This window comes from Stegostoma tigrinum, chromosome 2 (assembly GCF_030684315.1).
Source record: "Stegostoma tigrinum isolate sSteTig4 chromosome 2, sSteTig4.hap1, whole genome shotgun sequence".
Classification (NCBI taxonomy): Eukaryota; Metazoa; Chordata; class Chondrichthyes; order Orectolobiformes; family Stegostomatidae; genus Stegostoma; species Stegostoma tigrinum.
In genome coordinates, this window is record NC_081355.1 from 56,568,651 (window position 1) to 56,591,020 (window position 22,370).

The 22,370-nt window shown below is 40.3% G+C and overlaps 1 protein-coding gene across 6 annotated transcripts in view; it reads left to right on the forward strand.

Annotated features, from left to right (window-relative positions):
* snx10b (sorting nexin 10b) overlaps positions 1–22,370 on the forward strand; it is a 62,237-nt gene that overhangs the window by 18,822 nt on the left and 21,045 nt on the right. For 5 of the 6 annotated variants that reach the window (XM_048555471.2, XM_048555498.2, XM_048555455.2 and 2 more), the window contains exon 2: positions 14,407–14,452. In XM_048555471.2, the coding sequence (XP_048411428.1) occupies positions 14,423–14,452 (30 nt within the window). In that variant the 5' untranslated portion in view covers positions 14,407–14,422. Of the gene's footprint in view, positions 1–9,208; positions 9,279–14,406; positions 14,453–22,370 lie in introns of all 6 variants that reach the window. The other variant, XM_048555480.2, reaches the window with a different exon arrangement.

Here is a 22,370-nt window from a genome sequence, read left to right on the forward strand (position 1 = left end):
ACTGGTCGGCATGGACAAGTTGGGCCGAAGAGTCTGTTTCCATGCTGTATATCTCTGACTGTATTTATAATATCCAACCCTCCCCATTTTGAAAGAGCTTCACTTTTCAAAATGATTACACCGTAATTAATGATTGTAAGGCCATATTTCAAGAATACGTCCCAGATGTATTGTTTAAAATGTATTTTGAATGATCAGCTGCTCCATTTAGCCTTGTACTGTATTGTCATTGCAAATGCAGTTGGAGGTATAATGAATGTGGGATAAGGTATTTTGAAGAGATTGCAAACAATGGTGTATCTGTCAGTGACTACTGATCATGAAGAGATATCTAGCCTCTTGAAATTGTGGGGTGGGGGGATAGAAAATCAAGTATTTATGCTATGGGAAGGACAGATGGTAGATTGATAAGTGTGGGAGAAGGGATGTAGTTTTAATCCAATCTGTTCCTTGGGTAGAACACTTTTTTTTTCTAGACATCCCCACCTGATTTTTAGCTCCACTTAAGTCGATGGTGAGCAATAATGAATGTTTTGTCCAATCCCAATTTCCAAAGTGGGTAAGTAGATGCATTATTTTATTTTTGCAACAGTACATCATCAGAGCTAAACTGACCCGGTACCTTTTCATAGGATGTTTTATTGAACATAAAACAAAACAACTGAAACTAAACCCATGTCTTGTCTTGTGTTGACCCGTTTGTTCTAGGAAACTTAAAATGGTACACAATCTTAGAACACGATGATATGATCCAGATCACAGGAGTGTCTAATTGTTACACTGTGTCCCACTATTGTTTGCCAACAGTAACGTGAAAGCTTAGTTAACTTTTTTATTAAAAGCAAGACTGTGGAGCGCTTGAGTGATTCACCCTTTTACATTCTCGTAAAGCATGAGTTATTGTTGCCCACGCTGAAGTTTCAGTATTTTGCATTGCTTTTTAATGTCTTCAGCAATCTTAAGAACTTCCTAATTGCCAAATATTCATTCCCCTTGCTCATTTCCTTTTATTGCTCACCAGCTTCCCCCTTTTCTTAATGGTGTCTTCCTTTTATAATATTTGCAATATTATTCTAATCAATAACCTATCTGCTCCCAAATGTGTCCCATATATGTTCATGTTTACCAGCATTAACCTTAGATAACCAATCTTATATTTCTAATGTTGGGGGAATGCTCAATTGTGATGGTGTTCTGTCTCACCTGGGTGCTGTCTGTCACTTTGTTAATTGGTTCACGTTATTTAGCTCGTGTTTGTTTTTCGCAATTTGGGAACTTCAGAACTGAATGTGATTTTGGTTCACCAATAAATCTTGACAAATGAAACTTTCAACTAGGCAAAGGATTTTGGATAGTTGCCAGCAATTTTGTCCACTTGTTACAACTCTAACACGGGCAGAATAGGACTAAACAAATAGACTGGTTCAAACTTTGCGTGCTTCAAGTTTGTAAGAATAGCCATTCATTGAATAAGTTTGCAAAAACGTAAATGGAGAATAGTGGCAATTTTAGGTACAACTAGTTTTGGAATATATTAGCGCTTTTTTTTGCCACTCGTTATGTCCTTTGAGAGTTTTTCCCTATAGTTTAAACTGTTGTGGCCACTTGAGCTCAAGGTTTTGCAGAACTTGGAATGGTTTGTTCCCTATTTGTTTAATAATTCACAGACCACAAATAGGCATTCAATTCGGGTTGTTTAAGCTTTGAAAACAATTTTTTTTTTGAAAATGTTATCTGTGATCATTGTATCATCATGGCTGCAAGTGATTTCTGACCTGTGGAAACCCTTGTGTTATGACAGTATATTGCTGGATTAAATTTAAAATATCCATTGTACATTCTTACTAATGAAAGTTTAAAAACTCATGCAGAGGACATCTCTTCCACTGCTTTCATGTAGGAATCCCAGCAGCCAATTTGTACATAGCAAGCTCCCAAAAAGATCCTGCTGATAATGACCAATGAATTTGTTTTTGTGATGCCAATGGAGCGGTAGATTCAAATTAGGCAACCTTGGTTTGACATCTCACTAATGTTGAGACTGCAGAGCTCTTTCCAATGGATTTGATCTGTTCTTCATTTTCCAGATACAATCTTGTTCTTAAATGTATTAAAGCTGCAGTCAAAACCAGGAAAGACTAAACTAAATTGGCAGCTTGTTTTACATGACACACACTGTTCTATACCATTAGCTTCACTCAATGAATGTTTGTTTTTTATTGGTGTTTTTGTTTTACTGACAATCTGATATCTGTCATGATTACTTTTATAAACCTAACACCAGCTTTGTAATTTCAAAAATCAGTTTTTTTTGGACTATTGGCCTTGAACACTTTGATGAAGTGATAGATAACATCTTATTTTTTAGCCCCATTTCTGCATTGGTCCTGAGACCTGTCAGTGTTGAGTATAAGGACAAAACTTAGTGGGTGGGAGCATGAGTTGGCATTAATTGCACCTAAGTTGGCATAAGGCCTATAGATGGCTGTGGGGATAGGTACAGGGACATATCTTGTTTCTTGGCCACAAGGAGTTTAGTTAGGGCTAAATACATGTTCATGTTTTATCCCATCACTATAAATTAATTCAAACCCAAAACTAGATGATAACATTCTAAAACACTGGTCCACTTATTTCTGCAGCTTGTTTTAATCTAATTTAATATCTATAGGGCTGGGATGCATTTCCAATGACATTTGAATGTAGAAATAAATTTCAATGCCAAAGAGATTGTCAGCAATTAAGACTTTAACATGCCATCTTAGAACTTAAGCCCAGAAATAGACAATCCCCAATAATTTCTGGTGTATTTAGTTGGGATGGACACCAACAATAGTATTTTAATGCTCCGCAAGATACTGATTTTTAAAAACCATATTCCTGGAGGAGCAGATTGAAATGCAGAACTTCTGGATTTTCATGTTTGACTTGGGCAGGTGTGGTTGCTGTTTTATTGGCCCTTCAGCAGCGCTAAATACTGAGCATCTCAAAATTTGGGCTTTTTGGTTTTCTCAGAACTGCAATGCAAATGACAGTTTCAAAGGTGAAATAATGCAGATGTTGAAAATCTGCAATAAAAGCTGGAAATGTTCAGCAAGTCTGTCAGCATCTTTGAAGAGAGAGCACTAATATTTCAGATCAGTCATCAGGCTCTGACAAGCATTTTGCTTGCTGCTTTATATCTCCTCTTCAAGCTACTTTAAGAAGGCTCTCATGCCTGAGTCAGCAGCATGGACTAAAGCAGAATGATAAATGTGTGAAACTTGAAATATTCTTTTTGTGTAATTAAATGAGTGGATGTCGTATGATCACTGACTTAATAGATGGATTATTTTAATCAGATTCTTTCTATCTATCTGTCTTTGTTTATGCAGCATCCAGAAGTAATTTGTTCAAGATTGCGTGAGCCATGAAGACATTAAGTAGCAGAAATTCAAATAAATTCAGAGTTTTAGCTTAAATTGATTCCCACCCTTCCCCTGTGACCTATTTTACTTAGTTCTGAGCATTGTACTGGAGAATGCTAGGAAACTCTTCACATGTTGAAATACAGCATCCTAGGATTTGCAGGCACAGGAATGAGGCAGCAATTTACTGAAATTGTAACATATGACTTCCTGTGTGCTAGAAGACTGAGCTGCATTATCCTAACACCAACGAATTAAAACAACAATTTACAGGCCTGTAATATCCATTTGCAAACTGTGGAAATTGGGCAGAGCAGCCTCTGTAAACACATCCATCTCAACCAGGCAGAACAAGTCATTGCAAGGCACGAGACAAGTATGGAATGTCTGCAAATGTGTCCTCTACCGACGTTGCCAAGTGGATGATCTGAGAAATTTGGTTTCAACAGCCATCTGATGTGGGTGGGACGTGAATCCAGGCCTCCTGTCTCAGAAGTAGGGCCACTACCACCCCACTACAAGAGCACAATCTAACCAATTTTTTTAAAAAATTAACTTATTTTTTTCCTACACAACCTGTTCAGAGATGTTATTATATACCTCTGGAACAGCTAAGATGAGCCCAGGTCTGCCAGCTCAGGGGTAGGGACTCTATCACCGTGCCACGGGAGGGCCCCCGATCAATTTGGATTGTAAGCTACTGATGGCTAAAGATTTTGTGTATCTGAACTCGGTTGTCCTGCAGCCAAACTATTTCCATGATATATCTGTTTAGTGTGGAAAATTGCCCAGGTGTAGTTATTCTAATCAACTGTTCAGACGTGTAATGATCACACATCCAGGACAAGTAAGAATTGAACCTGACCTGGTCTGGGCCTACCTTCTGGCTTGGATATATGGACACTATCATTGTACCAGAAGAGCCTTTTGTTTTGGGGGAAAAAAAATGAATCAACTTGTTCAGGTATGTATGGGAAACGTCTAGAGCAAATGGGATTTCAACACATGTCTCCTGGCTCAGAGATAGGGATGCCACCACTATATCTGAAGACCCCTTGGGCCTGAGATAGGGACACCAAAGTATTCCATTCTTAAGTAGCCGCCTCCCAACAATTAACAAAGTGACGGAAGTAAGCATAACATTGACAACCAGCTACCAGCAATCAGTTGGGATTCTGTCAGAAAAATAAGGCTCCATATCACATTTTAAGATGTTGATCAAGAGCTGAATACAGAGGGAAGGCGAGAACCTGAGGCAACATTTTACCAAGTCTACTAAGGGCCTTAAGGATTCTTGTGGGGTACTAGTAGTGTCCCAGGTTTACCTTCCTCCTGCTCCAGAGGTGGGCAGTAAAAGCTCTGTATGGGTTGATTCTGTTTTTCAAAAAAAAACAGATCTGCTAAGGGCCTCAACCACACAGATGCTGGGGTGAGTTTTCTGGTTACTGGATTTGATACATGCCACATAAGGGGAAAGAAACTAAACATCATCAGAAACTAATCATTGCGCCAAAGGAGCTTTAGGGCATTGTGCCTGGTACAGCTACTTCAGTAATCTTATCTCTGTCACAACATCAGGAATGGATCTGGTCACTGTTCGTGGGTTCAGTGCCAAGACTCTAATGCACAGCAGGATTTAAACATTCTCTTGGCTTAAATAAAACCAAGTACTGCAGATATTGGAAATCTGAAACAAAAACAGAAATTACTGGCGAAATTCAGCAGGTCTGGCACCATCTGTGGAGAGAGAGAGAGAGAGAGAGAGTTCATGTTCCCAGTCCATTGACCCTTCAGAACTCGGGCAAGGAACTCAATGATCTAAATTTAGGCTGATGAGTAAAAACATAGAAGATAATGATAGACAGCCATATAGGATAAAAGCTAACCAAAAGGCCATCAGGTTTGCATCCATGGAAGTGTGGTTTGACACATTCAAACAGGTTGATTTAAAAACATCCTTAATGCCCAGTCATCTGAACAGCTAACCCCACCCTTTTTTAAAAAAATGGTATCACAGTCTTAGAGTCCACCATTAGGATCCTGCAAATTGGTATTAGCATAACATCCTGAGATTGTGTTTTCAAAAGCACAATGTTTATGTTTCTTCCAATACAACCGAATAATTGACCTCTGCTGTTTTTACAGTGCACTTGTTTGTGTTCCATTTTTAGTCATGGAATTAATCCTATTCACAGTTGTAGTTTACAAGATTGAACATTTAATGTTAACCTCTTAAAATGAAAGTTTGGTTAGATTGCTAAGCTGTTAAGGTTTTTTTTAAAAAACAAACTTCATTCCTGGAGCTAGCTAACTGGAATCTGCTCCCTTCCAGGTTTGTTAGGTAGCAGATAAGCAAAGGACAACATGTTACAAAGGAGGCATGTTGCTCCTTTCCAGAACTGAAATGGCTTGGATTCTATCTTTTTTTTTAGTTTCAAGCTAGGGAAACTTTGCAACTCCTAGCAGGAAGAAGTGATGCTCCTTTCTCACTATCTGTGAGCCAGGAGGGGCTGCCCCTCTGCCTTCCCACTTCTCCTTTCCTCCCGTCTCTCCCCATTTGCTTCCCCCCCACCCGCCCCCTACAAACTCCGTCTCTTCTACCTCTGTCTGGCTCTGTGTGTTCTCCCACTGTCTGCCTCCTTGCATTCACTCCACCAGAAATTCTAATCTGAGGAGCAGAAAACCCTGAACTGAAGCCTCTTTGGGAGTGCTGCCAGCTCAGTAGGAATTCTAACATGTTTCCAGCTTGCATTTGGACAAGGATCCTAATTTATGCATAGCTCCCTTCAAATCAAGCATTCAGTGTTATCTTCCTCCTCTCAGCCCGATAAATATTGGTGCATATTACAATCAAACACTTCTGAAAAAGGGATGAACCAACAGACTGCTCTTTGCGAAAAGGACTATGTAAGGTACCAAACTTTGAGGCTTGATCCAATTGTACTTGCCAGTCCTCTCATCGCAATTAGTAGAATCTTAAACATTCTTGGGGTCTTTGGAGCTGCTGCTTCCTTGTGGTCCACCTTAGATAATGTTTTTCTTGTTACAGTATTTGAACCTTTAAAATTCAGACATTCTCACTTATTTTATTAATTGTCTGACTGCTGTTGCCATACTGCTGCTGTTCTTGTTTGTTTTTTTGACCTTCTTAAAATTACATTCCCTTATTTTTATCAAGCTCTTCACAAATTTATCATAAATCATGACTGAATCATTTCGTCAGTGGATGTAAGATAGAACATGTGTCTTTATTCATAAACTGTACGTTGTACGTTGTTTTGCTTCAGTGCATCTCAGGTCTTTAAATGGTGTGATTTGCATCTCTCACTTTTTAACTTCTTTTGCACAGGATAGCATCAATTCTTTTGATAAACTTTAACTGATGACATACTCACTTTTAGAAACTGACTCCCCTTGTTTCAGAATTTTAAATTAAAGACTTTCTGGTTATTCATCATATTCGGTACTTGCTTAGTTTGGCAAGTAGTTCAGTAGCATATTTGGCATCTTGTATATGAACAGTGGCACAGTACTACAGTCAACTCATGACCAGTTTAAAGATATTTACTTTTATATACAGAAAAACATCACAGCTTTGAACAGTCTTCCAGTTACGTTTGTTGCTGTCTGTACAATTTTCTTTTACTTGCTAATCTGGTTCTGACTATTGTCTTGACTAAAATTTTACCTTTAGTGAAACTGCTGCTCTCAGTTTTTTTTTAAATAACATGTCTTTTATACAATCCATCTGCATGTATTCTTTTGACTCGAGATCCATACTAAAGATTTCGTTTTTAATGCTGATTGTAAACACTTCAAAATACTGCTTCTACATTTCCTTCTGAGTTTTTCTGACCTGGGTGTTTTGAAGCCTCCTACTGTAGCCCAGGTCTGACACTATTGTAAAAGCTATACGTTTGTATGGTGCATGGAGTTGTTTGCTGTTATTTGTGAACAGTATTCTGCTATGCTGTATGTTGTATGATTAAGAAGATCGTTTGGGTTATATTTTTCTCACAATTGAACAGTGCATGTCTCTTTTCCAATTTGCCTTGTCTGATTACTTAGTGTTTCAAAAGTTTAATATTAATTTATTTTTAAAAGTACAATCTCAATTCTCACACATTGAGCTCTGAGAGTTTAGTTGGTGCTGTCATACAAATACACCTGAGCAGCGCTGTCTTTATGTTAACCAGGTGCCTTAACCTGATGTCAGATATTTGAACTTTTTCTTAAATTCATTTGTGGGATATAGCTGTTGCTAGCAGGCCAGTATTTGTTGCCCATCCTTAGTGTAACACAGTTCATCACGGTAGGAATACCTCTAAATGTGTTTGGGTTCAATGGCACTTTTCTAAAAGAAAAGTGTAAATGCTCGTTCAAAGGTTTCATTTTATTTTTGTTTTCTGCACTGTATATGTTCATTTTAGCCAGTGTGAACTATGTTTAATCCACTGCTATACTCTTTGCCATTTATTTGGGCATTTCAATGTTTATATCACTTGTACCAATATCCTGTACCATTGGGCCATGATTTGTAGTGGAATGGTGTCCATTTCTGGACATGCCCTTATACTTTTGAGGTGTTTAAAATGATTGATTGTCTGGCAAAGTCATAAAATCGTGAACTGTGTTTTTTTTTGCTCTTACTGTGACATTGACCATCTGAGTGAATACAGCAAGCAACTATGCATTTTCATAACCAAAGTGATCGAAAGAATGCGAATTTATCAGTATTAGGATTAGAGATGGTATTAAATTAGAGTGGATGAAATTGATTACAGAAGGAAAGCAGTACTGGGTCTTAAGCGTCCAAAGAAATTGTTTTTTTTCAATTTCTAACAATTCATTACCTGAAACAATGAGCTGCCACTCTAATAATCAGTACCAAAAAAATTGTTTGACAGTAAGTGAAACTTCTCATGTTAATCTCTATAGAAATGCATTTTAAATGACACAACTTATCTGACTGTGCTGTGTGGAGCTGGAGGAGCACAGCAGGCCAGGCAGCATCAGAAGAGCAGGAAAGTTGACGTTTCGGGTCGGGACCACCTTCAGAATTTCTGAAGAAGTGTCCTGACCGAAATGTTGGCTTTCCTGCTCCTTTGTCTGCCTACTGTGCTCCTCCCGCTTAACACTGTTATCTCTGACTCCAGCATCGGCAGTTCTTACGATCTCTGGTTGTGCTGTGATGTGCTTCGTTTGTATCTGCCAGGCAAAGTCAGCAATTTCTTAGCACACCATGTATTTCAAGTTTGAGGCAGATAGAAAATGCAGAAACGGGCCCTTTGTTCCAACTCTGTTTCATGCTGACCAGATATCCTAAATTAATCCAGTCCCTTTTCCCAGTATTTGGTGCATATCCCTCTAAACCCGTCCAATTCATGTGCCTGTCCACATGCTTTTTAAATGTTGTAATTGTACCAGCCTCCACCACTTCCTTGCAGCTCATTCCATACATTCACCACCCTCTGCGTGAAATGTTTTCCCCTTGGGTCCGTTTTTAAACCTTTCCTCTCTCACCTTAAACCTGTACGCTCTAGTTTTGGATTCCCCTATCTTGGGGGGAAAAGACCTTGGCTATACCACTTTTTTTGCCTTGTTTATGGTGGAATAATGAAACTGAGGCAGCAATTTTTTGCATTTTGTATTTAAATGCACAACTGTTGTCACACCAAAAGGCTTTACAAGTCCATATAAGCAACAATCAGGGCTGTTATTTTAACAGCTGATTATGGACTGTTGGAATCGTACGTGTTCCAAGAATACAACTTTCTCCTAAATTTGTTTTTGCTTTTAAGTATCATTGCACCATCCTGGCAAGACCTGCGGCTAATGAAGATCTTTGACAGCCAAGGGATAGTGCCTAATGTAAGCAAAAGTGTATCACTGTATGTTATGAATGGATATTTTATTTTGAAGCCTGCTCTAAATAACAGCATGCTATTTTTGGAACTAATTTCATAGCGTGGAAGAATGGAATGAAAGCATAACCAATATACAGTAAACTTAACACTTGGGGAAAATGTATAATTTTAAAGAATTTATCTGTATTTCAGTAGGACTGGAGATGCCCTGTGGATACTATTTGTTCTGGTTAGAAATTTAAAGTCAGTAATTTAGCATCATGAAAATGCTATGAATGGTTGCTGTAAGGCTGAGAACTAACTGTTCCTATGACTCCATGACATTGGAAATCCTGATTGAAATGTTGATCTTTTGGAGTTTGTGGCAGTTACCTAATATAGGCAATTCTCCGATTTAGCTTATTGAGTTTAAGAAGCAGCAGTTTAGTTGTTATCCATTCTTTACTTATGCAAAGAAAGTATACAACCGCAATAATTGAGGGATGGTTCACGTATACCACAGGACAAACTTGCTGTCAGGGTGCAATGTGTTGGTCTCGGTGAAGTGATGGGGATAGCATCCTGCACTCTAGATGAGATGCTAGGGAACTCTTCTCAGGATCTTCCTTCACTTCTCTAGTCCATCTTCCATTTGACTAATGAAGAATGCTGTCTGGGGACTGCCAGATAAGAACTGTTGCTTACAAGTTCTGCATGACTCAAGAAGAACTACACCACCGCGCCCCACTGTCAGTAAGACTTCCCCAATTTCCTTTGGTCTCAACATGGTTATTCCAGTGCAGGATTAGCGAAGAAGCGTCTCCCGCATTTCCCGCGACACATCCCTCACACCCCGCCCCCGCCACAACCGCCCCAAGAGGATCCCCCTCGTTCTCACACACCACCCTACCAACCTCCGGATACAACGCATTATCCTCCGACACTTCCGCCATTTACAATCCGACCCCACCACCCAAGACATTTTTCCATCCCCACCCCTGTCTGCTTTCCGGAGAGACCACTCTCTCCGTGACTCCCTTGTTCGCTCCACACTGCCCTCCAACCCCACCACACCCGGCACCTTCCCCTGCAACCGCAGGAAATGCTACACTTGTCCCCACACCTCCTCCCTCACCCCCATCCCAGGCCCCAAGATGACATTCCACATTAAGCAGAGGTTCACCTGCACATCTGCCAATGTGATATACTGCATCCACTGTACCCGGTGCGGCTTTCTCTACATTGGGGAAACCAAGCGGAGGCTTGGGGACCGCTTTGCAGAACACCTCCGCTCAGTTCGCAACAAACAACTGCACCTCCCAGTCGCAAACCATTTCCACAACCCCTCCCATTCTCTTGATGACATGTCCATCATGGGCCTCCTGCACTGCCACAATGATGCCACCCGAAGGTTGCAGGAACAGCAACTCATATTCCGCCTGGGAACCCTGCAGCCATATGGTATCAATGTGGACTTCACCAGTTTCAAAATCTCCCCTTCCCCCACTGCATCCCTAAACCAGCCCAGTTCATCCCCTCCCCCCACTGCACCACACAACCAGCCCAGCTCTTCCCCCCCACCCACTGCATCCCAAAACCAGTCCAACCTGTCTCTGCCTCCCTAACCGGTTCTTCCTCTCACCCATCCCTTCCTCCCACCCCAAGCCACACCCCCAGCTACCTACTAACCTCATCCCACCTCCTTGACCTGTCCGTCTTCCCTGGACTGACCTATCCCCTCCCTACCTCCCCACCTACACCCTCTCCACCTATCTTCTTTACTCTCCATCTTCGGTCCGCCTCCCCCTCTCTCCCTATTTATTCCAGTTCCCTCCCCCCATCCCCCTCTCTGATGAAGGGTCCAGGCCCGAAACGTCAGCTTTTGTGCTCCTGAGATGCTGCTTGGCCTGCTGTGTTCATCCAGCCTCACATTTTATTATCTTGGAATCTCCAGCATCTGCAGTTCCCATTATCTCTCTCTCTCTCTCTTAGCTTAAGCCCTGTGAGCTTCACTGGTTGCATCCTGTTCTGAGTCTAGCACTTCTTGTTAAATCATGTTTCTGGGGTTAGGTACCTTACACTGCGTCAGTCAATTGTCTGAACCCTTTTGGCTCATGGCCGTGGGACAGCTATTCATTGTGCTAGATGATCATTGTCCCCTTGCCCAGCTTCATGAGAGGGTTAGTTTATTGTTTTTGCTAAGAATAAATATTTATTTTCGAAAACAACACGTGTTTGGTAGCAAGAATTGCTGATACTAGTTCAGTAGGCATTGTGACATCTTTGTTTCTCACAATTCTTCCCCTTTGTTTCCATCTGCTAGAATTTTGAAAGTTAAGTAATGCTGTAATCACTTTTTAAATGAAATCTCATGCTATGCAGTAAACACTCAAAATTCTGTTGTTGATGGACTCCAACATTCAAGAGAAATATTAAAGACCATTTGTTTAAAATATTTCTTTGATTAATTTAGAAATATAATTCTATGAGATGGAGCCAGTTTTGGGTAAAACCCTTTGCCAAGCTGGTGTTTTGGAGCTTCTGATCAATCTACCCTGGCATCCCAGAGAAATGGGAGTTGGATGGGGTGCAGGATCTCTGAACCCAATCCAGAGGAGGTAGCCTGTCATTATAACCTTGGGGAGAGTGGTTTAATTATAGGGCTGTGACAATAATTAGTGTAGCAAGCAATTCTCTGAAACGATAAATCCTTTAACGTATAATGAAATGTTTGGAAAATTTACGTGTGATATCTTGATGTCGAGAAATGCTATTGATGAGCCATCAAAGTTATGTACTGATTTTGTCAGAACCAGAATATCGTGAAATGCAGCTCTAGAGAGAGAATGTTTCCTTGTCTCTCCTTTATCAGCAGAATCCATAGCGAGACATTTACTTGCGCTGTTTACCACAGTTCCAGATAAGATCATTCAAACACAAAAGAAATGATTTAACAGATATGGACTGTTCTAATGGTTCTGATTTTCTGATCTACCAGTTGTAAATTTCCTGTTTGAACAGGGGATTCATATTCTCGAGAAATAACCCAGTAGAAATGATACTAAATAAAACTTGAGCTGTAATAATGCCAGATGATTATTCAAGCTCATAGACAAATAGACCGTTGATATATTACCTATTGGGATATAGACAAACAGGAGAAGACACAAAAAAGATTCAATAGAGTGTTAACAAAACTGAGAGGTGACATTGAACAGGCCCCAGTTATGTTCCTGAGGGGCAACAGAAAATCATTAAGAGTGGCACTATAATCTTAGATTGTGAAAAGATTTGAAAGGGTAAATGGATAAAACATTTTCTGTTGGGGATAATAATAAATATGGGCTCTAAGTATAGGATAGCCATTAATAAATCTAATGGGGAATTCAGGAGAACCTTGTTTACCCGGAGTGGTTACAATGTAGAACTCTACCATTTTGGGCGTAGTCAAACACACCCAAGAGAAGCAGGTGAGATGGGAATAGAAATTGGCATTATGTAAGGAGCGATAGGACAATGTTTGTTTTGTTTGTTTGAATTGTAAACATCAGCATGGGTCAGTTAGGCTGAGGGGCCCTTCCTATGCTGTAAATATTGTGGCAAATCAAATGGGACAAAGATACACAATTAGTAAAGCTACAACCAGGGAGTAAAACAATCAGTTGTTTATGGGCTATAACATTTTAGCTAAGGGCATCCTCCTCGAGTCAATCCATTATTGTGACCAAAGCTTAGAAAAGTGGGGCAAGGTATCATGACCACATGCATCTATTTACCAAGCAAAATCAAAATTGGCTTTGGGAAAGGGGACATCTTACATTCTGAAATGTAGCATTATTCTGGTTCACTTGCTGACATGTTTGCATTTAACCAGATGGTTGTGACGTGGTCAATTCTAATTAACTGAGGAATCTTTTAGATCTATTAGTGTTTATGATCTAATCTATTACGGGTTTTACTTTGGAATTGTTAGGCTGAACTAGTGTAAAAGCACGGTATTTCAGTGAGATGACCAACAGTACAGGGAGTCGGAGTTTGAAATACTGTTGTATCATTTTTAACATCTCAAAGCTATTAGAGGTGCAGATCTCATTGAACGTTGCCAGTTTTTAGAATCTTGTTGACTGCAGTATGTTACCTGACCAGTTTAGCTCAATGAAGTTGCTTCCAGCCATTTAAATTGTGGCATCTCCCCACACTGCCATCTAAGACCGATACCAAGCTTCAGGCCTCTGCTCAGGAGCAACCTATGCCCACTGCAGAGGATTTTGCAAGCCTGTACTACCCAAAGAACCCTGCTGGATGTGATGTAGCTGGCACTTTGTCTGCATGGCACTGGCTACTGTTGATTTCAGCGTTCCATCCCTGGCTGTTGGCTTGCCAGCTTTGTCCAGGCATTCACGCCTCCCCACCCAAAAATCGAAACCTCTGCCCAGAGGGTGCCAGACTAGTCTGTTCGGCAACCTCCTCATGTTGTGCCTCTCCAGCCCTCCTATGCCAGTGTAGGCATTAAACTAGTTGAAGTACAGGGGCTAATATAGAGCGTATAGATATAATTTTTAATTTTTTTATTTGCTAAGGAAGGCCCTATGGAGCCTGTCTCTAGTTTCAGCGGTGAATCCTGTGAGAATCAATACTTCACTTAGTCTTCTGACTTAAAGTAATGATTTTCAAGAATTTGTGCAAGAACCCTCCTGTAGTGGAAAAACAGCTTTAATGTAGTATAGATGAGTATTGAAACGTTAGGTTCCTTATTTTCTAATTTTAAAAAGTGTTACATAGAGTCCTAAAATCCAACAGCCAGAACAGACCTTTTGGTCCAACTTGACAATGCTGATGAAGTTTCCCAAACTAAACTAAACTAGTTCCATTTGGCCCATTTTCCCTCCAAACCTTTCCTATCCGTGTCCCTATCCAAATGTTTTTTAAAATGTTATAACTGTACCTGCATGCACTACTTCCTCTGGTAGTTCATTCCACACACGAACCACCCTCTTTGTAAAGTTGCCCCGATGTCCCTTTTAAATCTGTCTCCTCTCACATTAAAAATATGCCCTCTAGTTTTGAACACCCTACCTTAGAGAAAAGAGCTTTGCTATTTACTTAGCTGTGATACCTGCAATTAAATTTAATTTTGTGTACTTCTCATCTAGATTTCCAACTGGAAGAATGGACAAAACCATAAAGGATAAAAAAAAGGTAAACTGTGTAAATGTTGCCAAATTTCTTTATTTCAATCATCTTAAAACCCTGGTAGGTTTGTGAATTCCTTCTAAATCTCAAATTGTGTCATTGTGTATGATATGAGTTTATGGTAATCTCAATGACCATCTTGTGATCCCAACTAAGATGAAAGCTTGCAGGCAGATTTTTGTTTTCTTTTTTATTGTGATGAAATTTGGGTATCACTGGCTAGCCAAGCAATTGCCATCTAGAAATGCCCTTGAGAAGGTAGTGGGGACGGTAAGCTGTCATCTTGATCCTCTCCAGCCCGTAGTGGTAGGCACACTCAGTGCTGTAGAGATTTTCCAATATTTTTACTTGGGGCAGTGAAGAAACCATGTCCTAGTTTCAAATCAAGGTAATGTGTGGCCCAAAGATGAACTTGCTGATGATGGTGTTCTTGTGTACCTGCTGCCCTGTTCCTTTTAGATGGCAATTGATGTGGGTTTGGAAGAAAGGTCTCAACCTGAAACATCAACTTTCCAGCTCTTCTGATGCGGCCTGGCCTGCTGTGTTCCTCCAGCTCCATGGTGTATTACCTCTGACTCTGGCATTTGCAGTTCTTGCTATCTCTGACTGTTCTAAGGGGGATTAAGTTTTAGCTTAATTTGAGAAATCGCTGTGTGTGTGGCACTGGGATGTCTAAAGTTTACCAATTTAATGCATTTATTAAAATTTGGTTCCATATTCTTGGATTAGAGTTTGTGATAAATAGTTCAATGGATTAAGAATGAAAAGTAGAAGAGAAAAATAAAACTGCTGTTACCAAGCATCGGGTGTCCAGTATCAAAGGTGAGGCAGAGTGAAAAAATGCTTAAAGTTTTTGAGGAGACTTGTAGCTTGGGTTATGGATGAGATTGTTGATTTGTTCGCTGAACTAGCAAGTTGGTTTGGAGACAATTCGTCACCATACTAGGTAACATCATCAGTGAGCCTCCGATGAAGCGTTGTTGGCCTATCCCGCTTGTTACTTTTGTCGGTAGCTGATGTTACCTAGTATGGTGACAAAACATCTGCAAACCAACCTACCAGCTTGGCGAACAAATCAATAACGCCTAAAACGATGCTGCTAGTTTCGTTCTCCAAAAAGTGAAGGCTGGAGAAAATGTCTTTGGTGATTCTGGAAAAGAACTCCAGAAGACAGAACTGCTGGTAACTAAGTATATAGAAAAGCTGTTATTTCTTTGAAAAGCTTTTAGTAAACCCGAAAGATGAAAGTTTGAAATCAATTACATCCATGCCAATTGAACAAGGGATTTTTTTAAAGTGAAGATAGGTAACCCTTTGCTGAGGTTTAAATATCTGTAATGTGGTTGTTGAGGGGTTGAACCTTTTGTTACTGATATTTGTTAGATGGTTTCCAGTAGTTCTTGTGTAATGTAAAATTGTTTCTTTCTTTCCCTTTTTGTGTGTGATAAACTTTGACCTTTTCTTAAAGTACATTAGCAGCATCTTTTTCTCGATTTATGTTTTAATGACTGATCAAGCTGATAAACAATTAGGCCAGAAGCTTTCATTTTGCTGTCAGACCAGGTATCACTTTGAGATATGATGTGTCCAATATTACCATCTAGAGTCATATGTGATGGCCTCCAGTACACTTTCAATGGTCTTTGAAGTTATGGTGGTCTGTTGCACTCCCTGTAAATGGGCAGAGAGTTGCAAATCTGTCCACATCCAGTGTCAGATGAGGCGTAGGACCTGTGCAGTGTGTCTGTTTCCAGCTCGGAGGCAGCAGAAGAGGAACATGTTGCTTGGACCCCAGGGATGGTGTCAGTCAGTGGCGTCTGGAGGAACAGAGAGAGTGAAGCCCACGGATGGAGAGACAAGATAAACATTTGAAGCTGTTTCAGTTTTAGTAATATTAATTTAATCAGTATTTTACTGCTAATACAATTTAAGTAATTTATTCTGTAATCCAAGGTGGCGCCAGAACATGGTAACATTTTTATCCAGTTTTCACTGTACCCAGGTACAAATGACCATATTAAATAAACCTAAATCCAAAATCTAAATCGTAAGGGAACTGAGGCCCTAGAAAGTCAAAGTCAGGGGAGGAGCAGAAGATTAAGGATGGGGGACATTGGAATATGAGGGGCGTGATGCTGATAAAAAGAGCTGCTTGTCAAGGTGGTTGCCTCTTGCTGACTGATAAGAATAAGACCTCCCTCCTCTCCCTCATAGCCTCCAGTGTTAGGTCAAGGTCACTATAGGTGAAGTGAGTGTATGCCCCGTACTGAGATTTGGGTTCTGTTGTAGTACCTTGCTTCCTTCTGGTGATGTGGAGAAGGCCTTTAGTACAAACCATCCACTTTTTAGGGTCAGAGATTCGTAGTCATCCACGGATTGGAAATGACTGGCATTGTCTATTTATGTTGTTTCTTTAAAGTTTAAAGTTTGGGGCTTAAGTTTTTGTGTTAATAATATATGGGTTTTCTAAAGTTATTAATTGCCTTGTCAGTATTTCTGCAGCTATAGTGACTTATTTTAAAACAGTTTTTGAGTCCTATCTTTTGAAATAATAGGTTTTTTTGTACTCTGGTAGGGTTTTACATCCCAACAAGATGAACAATCTCCAGTTTAGAAGGTCAGTTTTTTTTATTTTAAGGGAAATACCCATAATTTAGAAATTGTTTTTCAGTTTTGCTTCATGTTTTTGCCAGTGTTGTGAAGTCTTTCGATGAAGATGCTAGTCAATGCTACTGTTTGTAAGAAGTTAAGAATGTTGTGAAACTAGATTACCCTGAAGACTTAATGTGACTCCCAGACCGGGAGCATTGGGATAAAACTCTTAAAGAGGTTATTTAAAACAGAGTTCATTTAAGTGTAAATTTGTAATAGCTCTAAGGAGAAGCAATGTGAGTTCCAGTCTATAAGTTAAAGTCACAAGTGATTTAAACCTATTAAGTTATTGGAGACAGTGACTGTGGTGTTACTCCTATATGAGCCATGTTTTTTTTTGGATCCTTGCAAGATGTATTTTTGAATCATGCTGAGACAGGCATAATGGTGAATCACATCGCTAGGACCGTGGAAAGGGCTTTAAAATTTCTAGTGGGAACGTGGGTTCAGCTGCAATGTGACATTATGGCAAAAGTTAAGTGGAGGAGAGGGCCCAGCAGAGCTTGTTAAAATTTTGCAAAACAACTAATAGGGCAGAATATGGAAGGGTCAGGAAAGTAACTTTAGGAACAACAGATGAGGGCGCCCCTATGAGAAGGGAGATTTCAGCACCCTCGGTCCTGTATTGTACATAAATGTACACAGTACATGAAACAAGAGAAATTAGCTTGTCGCACAGATTGGAGTTGTCACATACGATATTGTGGATGTTACAGAGATGTGGCTGCAAGGGGATCAGGGTTGGGAACTAAATAGCCAAGGATATGTGTCCAGTTGAAAAGACAGGCAGAGAGGCAGTGAGGGCACAGTTACCTTGTTAGTAAGAAATAAAATCAAATCAATAGCAAGAAACGTTATCGAGTCAGTAAGTGTGGAATCTGGGTAGGTAGAATTAAGGAACCGCAAAGGGAAAAAAGAGCTGGGTGGGAGCTGTGTACAGGCTTCCTAGCAGTAGTCAGAATATGGGGAGGAGAGTAAATCAGGTGATAGATCAGGCCTATAGAAAGGCACTATTACAATAATCATGGGCGACTTCAGTATGTTAGTGGACTGGGAAGATCAGGTTGGTAATATATCCTGAGATAAGGAATTTCTGGAATTACTTTTTGGAGTAGCCCACTATGGAACAGGCAATTCTGATTAGGGAGCTTAAAACGAAGAAACCCTGAAGAGGCAATGACCATAATATGATAAAATTCACCCTGCAGTTTGAGAGGGAGAAGCTAGAATCAGACATAAATAGTATAAGACGGTGGAGCAATTAAAGGCACAAATGTAGGTTTTGGGCATCCTTTGTAAAACTTGTATTATGGTATTGCAGTTGAGTAAAGGTAACTACAAAGATATGAGGGAGGAGCTGGTCAGTGTTAATTGGTAGGGGAGCCTAACAGGGAAGACGACAGAGCAAAAATGGCAGGAGTTTCAGGAGGGTAATTTGGGAGACACAGCAGAAATTCATTCCAAGGAAGAAGAAACATGCTAAGGGGAGGATGAGGCTACTATGGCTGACAAGGGAAGTCAGGGGCATCATAAAAGCAAAAGCAAAAGAAAAAGCGTACAAAGTGATGAAGGTTAGTGGGAGGCCAGAGGATTGGGAATTGTGTTAAAAACCAGTAAAGGAAAATTATAAAAAGCATTGGGGGGGGTGGGGGTAGAGAGGATGAAATGTGAGAATAAATTACCTAGTGTAGTATAAAGGAAGATTGCAAGAGTTTCTTTAGGTATTTAAAAGGTAAGTGAAAGGCACGAGTGGACATGTCTGCTGCAAAACGAGGTTGGAGAAGTAGTAACGGAGAATGAAGAAATGGTGGAGGAACTGAGAAGGTACTTTGTATTAGTTTTTACAATAGAAGCCACCAGCACACCAGAACTACAAGACAGTCAGAGAGATTAATTTAAGATATCTGGTCAGCATGGATGAGTTGGACCAAAGGGTCTGTTTCCATGCTGTACATCTCTGACTCTGCAGCAGAAGTGAGTGGCATGGCGATCATTAAGGAGATGATGCTGGAGAAGCTGAAAGGTCGAAAGATGGATAAATCATCTGGACCAGATGTATTACACCGCAGACTTGAGAAGGAGATGGCTGAGGAAATTGTAGAGGTATTGGTGGTGATCTTTCAGGAATCACTGGAATCAGAGTGGGGCCTAGAAGATTAGGTAATGGCTAATGCAACATCCTGTTTAAGAAGGGAGGGAGGGAGAAGACAGGAATCTACAGGCTGGTTAGCCTGTGTTCAGTTGATAAGATTTTAGAATCTGAGATTGTCCCTGGAAGTCCATGATCAAATAGGGCTGAGGCAGAGTGGCTTTGTCAAGGGGAAGTCATGTCTGACAAATCTGTTAGAATCCTTTGAGCAGGTACAGTGGGCTTGATGGTTAGCACAGTTGCCTCACAGCGCCACGGACCTGGGTTCAATTCCACCCTCGGGTGACTGTCTGTGTGGAGTTTGCATGTTCTCCCTATGTCTGCATGGGTTTCTGCCGGGTTTCCTCCCACAGTCCAAAGATGTGTATGTTAGGTGGATTGGCCATGCGAAATTGCCCTTTGTGTTCATGGATGTGCAGGCTAAGTGGGCTAGCTGTGGTAAATGCAGAGTTACAGGAATAGGGTAGGGGGTGGATCCAGGTGGGATGCTTTTTGGAGGGTTGGTGTGCACCTGTTGGGCTGAATGGCCTGTTTCCACACTGTAGGGATTCTGAGTTCTATTCTATGTGGTAATGAGCATGTTAAAGAAAGGAGAGCCAGTGAATGTGATCTGTTTGGAATGGCAGAAGGCCTTTTGACAAGGTGCCTCACAGGAGGCTGCTAAATAAGAGAAGAGCCCATGGTGTTAGGGGCAAGGTACTGGCATGGATAGAAGATTGGCTGACTGGCAGAAAGCAGACAGTAGGGGAAAAAAGATGGTAGCCAGTGACTAGTGGTATTCTGCGGGGGTTAGTGTTGTACATTAACGATCTGGATGAAGGAACTGAAGGCATTGTTTGCAGGTGACATAAAAGTAAGTGTTCAAGCAGCTAGTATTGAGTAAGCAGGGTGGCTGCAGAAGGACTTGGACAGTCCAGGAGAATGGAAAAAGAGGTGGCGGATAGAATGCAGTGAGGGAAAGTGTGATGTAATGCACTATGGTAGGGAGAATAGAGGTGTAGACTATTTTCTAAAAGGGAAAAGGCTTTGGAAATCTGAAGCACATCTTGGGAACCCTAGTTCGTGATTCTCTTAAGGTTAACATGCAGGTTCAGCTGGCAGTTAGGGAGGCAAATACAGTTTTTGCATTCCTTTCAAGAGAGCTAGAATACAAGAACGGAGATGTACTGCTAAGGCTGTAAAGGGCTCTGCGGAGTCAGACTACATTTGGAATATTGTGAGCAGTTTCAGACCCCTTATCCTAAGGAAGGATGTGCTGGTGTTGGAGGGGATCCAGAGGATGTTTGCAAGAATGATCTTTGTATGACGAGCAATTGAGAACTCTGGGTCTCTACTCGATGGAGTTTTGAAGGATGGTAGGCAGTCTGAGTGAAATTTACAGAATACTGAGAGGCCTGGATGGAGTGGATGTTGAGAAGTTGTTTCCACTAATAGGAGAGACAGGGACCCAAGGGAACAACAGCAGAGTAAAGGGACGACTCTTGAGAACTGAGATGAGGATGAATCTGTGAAACTTGTTGCTGCAGAAAGCTGTGGAGGCCAAGTCATTGAGTGGATTTAAGACCAAGATTGATAGGTTTGTATTTGGTATAGGAATCAAAGTTTATGGCGAGAAGACAGGAGACTGGGATTGAGGAAAAATATCAACAGTGATTGGTGGGGAATTATTGTTCCTATCTCTTTTATGTTCTTATAGTTTTAGGTTACTATACCAGGGTTGTGTTTTGGATACTGCACAAATTTTGTTGATGTTTTTTCTTTTCAATTTATAAATAGTGTGACGATGCTGGCACTTTAAAAGGGTTACTTTGTCCTGGGGTTTTTTTTTGAAGAGATGTTTTTAAAGGCAGAATTACCGAAGTAGTAACTGGAGACGGCCTAAGTCAATAGTTTAGGAGGCCCTTAGATTTTTTTAAAACAGTTATAACAATGGAAGTTCTCTCAGATCAGTTTTTTAGTTTTTTTTTGGCTGTAGCAGTCAGAAGCTGTCTGGGTCCCAGAAGACTTGGTGCTTCAGGAAATGATTCCTAACTGCTACATTCTCTGAAATCTCACTTGATGTTGTTTTGTCATTAATTGGAAAACTGTATGTAAGAATCTGTGCCTGAATTTATCTTTTTGCCAAGGGGTATATTTATGGGATGTTACTATACTGGAACAGTTAATTAGTGATAGGTACAGTATCCATCTATTATTTGGTTAAGTTTTCAATTGGTAAGCTATTGTGAATTTGTCTTTCGTCTGTATTTTAATTGTAGAGTTTAAGTAAGTTGTGTTTTGCTTAATGTCAAGTAGTTTGACCAGTCACATCACATCTGAAACAAGCACTTCAAACATAGATTTAAAGTTTAAAAAAAAATTAGGATATATGCTATCTTAAAATATTTTGAGCGTGTCTGGTCTGGCTCATAACAATATATCTGAGATTCATTGGATTATGTTTTTACTGTGTTCACAAATATTTGAATTTGTGTTATAAATCGATTAGTTTGGCTTATTGTATTTTAGTTTCATTTCTATTGTTAACAGGTTTGCTTCACTGTTGAAGCAAAGTCTGCAACATTGTTTCAGCAGAAACCACTTCATTAAAACCAGAACCAAACAAAATAGGACCAAGCTAAGTCTCAGACTGGGATATGGCTTGTCCGATAACAACATAGCTGGGACCACAACATATGGAAAGCTGTAAAACTCATAACTATATAAATCCACTACTTTTACATCGGTAATTATTCCAAAAACTGAATAGATTGGGTATGTGAGTGGTAAGAGCTTAAAACGTATTCGTAACTAAGGAGAAGCCAATACAGAGATAGTAGGAACTGCCGATGCTGGAGAATCTGAGATAACAAGGTGTAGAGCTGGATGAACACAGCAGGCCAAGCAGCATCAGAGGAGCAGGAAAGCTGACGTTTCGGGTCTGGATCCTTCTTCGGAAATGGGGGAGGGGAAGGGGACTCTGAAACTCTATTTATTTCAGAATATGTTATCTCAGAAGGCAATACAGTTTTGAAAAAAAAAACAAATACTGCTCACTGAAATCATTGAATTGTTTTTGAAAAATATCTTAAACCAAGTGGATGTTGCAAAAAGCCCGTTGGGTTATTTGACCCTTGGGAGGGC